The sequence below is a fragment of the Ctenopharyngodon idella genome, chromosome 5, assembly GCF_019924925.1.
Source record: "Ctenopharyngodon idella isolate HZGC_01 chromosome 5, HZGC01, whole genome shotgun sequence".
In the NCBI taxonomy this organism is placed as follows: Eukaryota; Metazoa; Chordata; class Actinopteri; order Cypriniformes; family Xenocyprididae; genus Ctenopharyngodon; species Ctenopharyngodon idella.
The window spans coordinates 28,906,603-28,912,668 of NC_067224.1; the positions used below are offsets into that span (position 1 = coordinate 28,906,603).

General features: G+C 34.9%; 1 protein-coding gene across 1 annotated transcript in view; it reads right to left on the reverse strand.

The window, feature by feature from the left end:
• The window catches only part of npdc1b (neural proliferation, differentiation and control, 1b), a 25,198-nt gene extending 19,893 nt beyond the window's left edge, over positions 1 to 5,305 (reverse strand). Inside the window, exon 1 of the mRNA XM_051895441.1 lies at positions 4,967 to 5,305. Coding sequence (XP_051751401.1) covers positions 4,967 to 5,051 — 85 coding nt within the window. The 5' untranslated portion in view covers positions 5,052 to 5,305. The remainder of the gene's footprint in view (positions 1 to 4,966) is intronic.
• Between the last annotated feature and the right edge of the window lie 761 nt (positions 5,306 to 6,066).

A 6,066-nucleotide genomic window follows, 5' to 3' on the forward strand; every position in this document is an offset into this window, starting at 1 on the left:
GACAGAAAGCAGAGCGCAAAGAAATTAAGGAGCGCAAGAGAGGAGAGAACAGAGAATAATTTCTTTGTGAAAGAAAGCAGCGTAAGACGAGAGACAGCTTGAGAATATTCATGATGGATGATTTCTATGGTGCAACTCTTGAGTGGCAGCTGTAACCTTTGTGTTTCAATAACACATCTCTCTATTGTGCCCCTTTATTACATCAAAAGAATGCAGCAGAACTGAAACAATGGAGTGTGACAGAACAACTGAATTATACTTATTATACCAGACATCTCTTCTGTTGTTAAAATATACACAAAGATTATGGAGCATGAGAGAAAGACACTGAACTTGACGACAGATCTTTTCACTCTCACAGTTGTGTGGTGCAAATTTTAGGTTTAGGCATCTGCTTTGAAGTGAGATTAAAATGACAGAACAATCTGAAGTCTCACATGCAAGCACATGAGGATTACAGTCAACCTGACAGGCTGCTTAAAACATCTCACCCTTTTTCACGGCAGCTTAGGTCTGACGTGACTGCATGAAGTCTCACAAACTCATACACACATACACACAAACGATTCATCATGCAAAATCATAACAGGAACTCAAACACAAGAAGCAGTTAGAGAGAAAGTGATAGAGAAAGAGAGACAAGCTGGAAATGAGAAAGATTGCCTATACTCTCAAAGCATTAAATCAGAGTATCTTGCACAGGGGGCAACATCAGCAGAAAATTAAACTAAATTTAATGTCTAGAGAGAGGCTTTAAATAAATTGCTTAAACATAGTGCTTAAATAGAGGTCTTGTGCCACGTGTCAATTCTAAAATGCACTTCATACATTGCAAAATTGTGTGATATACATATGTAGTATTAACCCTAGTACAAAATGAACCTTTATAAATTAAAAGCCCACTAAAGTGTCTTGGAACGCGCAGCATTATTTAATGTGTTGACATAATTTCAAAATGCAAAATGCCTAATGTTGCCGTTCATTTAATTCTTCCCCACCTTAAAATAACATTAAAACCAAACAAAAATTTTAACAGGCACAATGCCGTAAATACATGAATACATAAATACATCCAATCAAAATACCACATCTTTTGTGGTCAAATCTGACAGCGTCCATTTCCACATAAGCAGCGTGCATATGGGTGCATATAGGTTGCGTGCAGAGCATTGTTAATTTCGTTGACGAATAATGTTTCATAATTTTCGTCAACTACATTTTTTCACGGACGAAAACAAGAAGATGACTAAATAAAAATGCGTTTTCAATGACTAAAACTATGACTAAAATCTACTCTAATTTGCATCAACAAATAAAAACGAGACGAAAATGATAGAGAGGGACGATTTGGGAAGATATCCAGTCAGGACGGCTGTCCTGTGTGGAAGATGCGCACATTTGAAGTGTAACGTGTTGATCTAACCGTGGGAAAAAGTGGTGCTGTTGCGCGCTTTAAATGCTCGCCCAGCAGCACTTCAGACTGCTTCGCAATTACACACATTTATGTCAAGCGATTGCTTATAAGGTAATGTTGATGAATTAAGACAATGTTTACTACACAATGTTTATATGGTAGTATGTTTTAGACGGTTGTAAGAATGCATATTTTATCTCCCTCATCTGAACTTAAATGAGCAGCCTGCTACTGAATAAGAGTCACGGTGTATTCCGGGATGGTTTGTAATTATTATTTTTTTCCTGGTCATTATTGTTATTTTGTTTACACAATGAACTGTATTTAATTTAATTTAATTTCTATTTAATTCATAGTAAACTACTGTAATAGAAATAAAATAGAAATAAAAAAACTATAGACATTTAAAAGCAAAAACTAAAATACATAAACAAAAAATTACTAAAACTTTTAACTAAAATTACAATGAAAGCAGAAAAATTAAAAATCTAATCTAATCAAAATTTGAAACAAAAACTATAATAGTACCTCAATGATAAGTGTGTCAATCCCTGACAAGTACTGAATTAAGCTCTCTTTCGTGTTTTTTTGCACTTGAACGGTCAAAAACCTTTCACTTTGGCAAGTAAAGTACAGTTGGTTGTCTTAAGTGAACATAAACAGTTTAGAGAGTGTATCAGATGTATATCAGTGTATTGGATCTGTGTATTGTTAGAGGAATGCTTACTTAATGCATTACAATTTAACTAAATTAGATTTTAGTTGACTAAATCTATTGTAGATTTAGTCGACTAAAATCTAGTGATATTTAGTTGACTAAAACTAGACTAAAACTAAAACAATTTCAACAATATGACTAAAACTAAATGGCATTTTAGTCAAAAGACTATGACTAAAACTAAATCAAAATTTGCTGTCAAAATTAACACTGGTACAGAGTCTGCTGCCTGAACAAATCGCGCTGCACTACTGCCGTTCTCTACAATGTACCTATAGATTTAGCACTTGAACAAATAGCCTGGCACAAAAGGTGCATAAAGATCAATATTATACGAGCAAGAATGCAAATCCAAATATCCACATGATTGCAAATGTGGCATTGATTTTATACAACAGTTCAACAAATAAAAGGCTAATATTAAGTGATATTCTTCACAGTATTGTCAATATTTGCTCTATTTTGCAACAAAATAATACAGCAACAAGATTCGTGAACGAATCTGCGGCTTTGAACGAATTGTTCGTGATTCAATGATTCATTCATAAATATGACGAGATTTGAAGAGAAGCTGAAGTCCGCAGTGATGTCATGAAAATCCATGATCCATTTTAAAATGGAAAAAATACAAAAAATCAAAAGTCCGTGATCCATTTTAGCGGAACTGAGAGATTGTAAGTTTCGAATGCTTATATCTCCTAAATGTGAATTTGCTAACATATTCATACTAAAAGCTAAAAAACGTACATTTTGATTTCAGGGGGACTTTAAGCATAACAATAATAATTGAAAATAATAATAATAATAATTTTTTTTGAGGTTTATGCAAGAAAAAAACAAAAACAAAAACAAAAAAAAACAAGAAAAACTATTCCAGTGGGGTAGGAAAAATTAATGTTTTTTTTTTTTTTTTATACAATAGGTCTATCTTATGCAATTCTGCTTCTCAAGTAAATTTATCTTGTTTTAAAGAGGTTTAGTTTAAATATTTATACTCTGAAAAACACACAGATAAACACACAGTGATTCAGATTTTTTATTTAGTGTAATATTCAGATATTCTTTGGCCTAGCCCTTAAAATACAAATCCAGAACTTGCAGTCACTTATATATATATCAAGCTTTTGGATTTTCTTTTCATCCCTCTCTCTTGCAATTGCCACAACACCTACCTCTTCTCTCTGTATCCAAATGATCTATATTATATCTCCATGGTTGCATAACTGCCTCTATACAAGTTCTCTGAAAGAAGAATCATTTGCAGTGCTCATTTTTGAAGGTTACTTAAATTGTCTACATTCTCATTAGATGGTCAATTATCGACTTCACAGCTCCTCTACAGTGTGAGCAAAGCCCTGGCAACCTCCAGAAGCCTTCATAAAATGTCTTTGATTCTGGATAAATATCATCCACCGTGGTCACAATCACTTTATGCAGCTTAAGTTCTCTTCTTTAATAGGTTTTTTTTTCCCGACAGTTTCCTGGTGAAGTGTTGACTAAGCGTAAACTACTGCAGCAGTGATGATATACTGTAGGATAGTAGATGCACTGATGTTATGGCCGATGACCGGCTAGTATTAAAATTCTATACTATTTTGTCTAAATAATTAAAAACAAATCACTAAAAACTAAAACCAATCATTTTATATGCTACAAGTGAATTTAGGCACCATAACATTGTAATACAAACGTACAGTATGAAAAATTGATTAATTTTGCTTCAGATTACATATAACAATGTTATTAAATGATTCGTTTTGATACTGAATGTAAGAGAAAATGAGCATGCACAGTTAAATGTCCAATGTCAGGCAGAATAAATTCCATATCATTCAATACAAAGAAAAGAAAGATTATAAAAAAATGTATATAATGTATTACTAATAGTAATACGTTACTACTGAATGATTATCTTATACCACGGCAGTATGGCACTCCAATGTTATGCAAAGAATACCACCGTATTAGTCCAAATCAACATGGTAATAAAATGGTACTTTTTTGTTGGTGTTTTCTGCTGTAGAAAATCTACAAGAAGTAAATATGTACAGTTTTTCCTTGCGTTTAGAGTGTCCAGACTGTCTTTGGTCCTATGTAGGTGGGGGACTCTAGTGGCTGTCATGTTCTACATTCTTATTGTTCTTATTTATAGCCCAGACCCGAGTGGCAGAAGAGGTGTCTTCAGTTCTCATTCCTAACTGCTGATTGCCTGTTTCCATTACACAACAACAAAGGGTTACAGAATAGACCCTGGGGTGTGCGTGTCAATGAACAGTATGATGTTATCGGAACATTAACGCACAATCTTAAGTGCAGAGTGGGAAACAAAAGACATGTCTCAAACTCAGAGGAATGACCGTCACATAGGTATGACATCAAAACTATGTAAATGTACAATGAGTGGGCCAATTTCCCAAAATGGACACACATGTGGATGACAGGGGGTCCATATCTCTTCCACTTGAGTCAGAGAGCAGATTTATTGTTCTTTCTTCCTGCATCATAACATTTATTACATCTTATATTGAGTTTTTTCCCCCTTTTTTTCAAACAGCAGAATATTGCATTCAAATCAAAGACAGGAATTCAAACAGAATCTAAGCCTGAAAGGGACCTTAAGTCACTGAATGTGAGCGAAAACATTCTTTTTAGTCTAATTATGACTTTAACGAACACTTGCAGTGCACGTGTACAGAGAAAGCAAAATACAAAACCTCTCTATGTGGCTGCACAAGCTGTTTTGGGCTATATGAATACTCAGAGACAGTTTACTTCACCCAAGACACCGGTCTGGCATCACGATGCACATCAATGCCACAAATTAAACGTCTTACCTGCCATTGCAGAGCTGACGGCGACTGTTGTGATGAGGAAAGCCTCGGTGAGTAGCGAGGCCCACGGTCGGCTCAGTGATCGCATCCTTACGAACAGTACAACGGCCCAGGGGATCCGGGGTTTATCATTCCCCCGTCCCACAGTTGTGGAAAACCTGTGCCTGTATTTTCTGTGCAATGACACTCAAATATGTAGTCGGCAAGATCTATTTACGGTGCGCGGGATCATTCAGGGCTGCGCGTCCACCACTGATGCTGATGCTGGTACCTGAGCGCTGCGTGAGATGAGATCTCTCTCTGAGTGGGGAAAATACCCGAGCTTGTGCGCGAGTCAGGCTACGCAGAACAATGTCGTCATCACGTCTGGATATGTTTTCGGTCCCATCTAAAATAAAGTATTATAATTTTAACTGGCGCATGTTGGTGATAATAACATTGTGGGAGGATAATGCCAAAGGCGAGAGTTTACGTTCATTGGTGTCAAATAATTAAGGCGAAAAATGTTAATGTTACTGCAATCTCAGGTTAACATATGTCAAGCTGTTAATTTTAAAATATATATGAACAAAATGTGTTTACAAATTTATATTTATAAGCACACACGCATATACAGGCCTATATTATATTATATATATATATATATATATATATATATATATATAGCCTATATATAAAATATAACGTGAACGAATATATATTACGTGTCATATATATATAAAATTAACGTTTATGACAAACAAATATATTTATATATAGTTTAATATAATATATTTTGCTGTCATAAATCGGTAGCCTATTTTTAAACAAAAATTTAAGTGAACGAATAGTTAAATTTCTCCCTTTTGAAGGTGACTGCTTTCCTGTCTTCAAATACTGACTACGACGCACCTGTGAATTTATGTTTTTAGTGAACAAATTCAAAAGATTCGAGTCACTGGGGTGAGTCAAATTTATCACTGTTAAAGTTCATCCCTAGGTGCTCAGCCACGTGGTGACAAAACAAGCGTGACAAACGCTTGCACTGCCGCCTGGTGGTGTGACATACACCATGCCACATTTTCGTACGTTTTATATATTCTTTTATAATTGTAGCTATATTA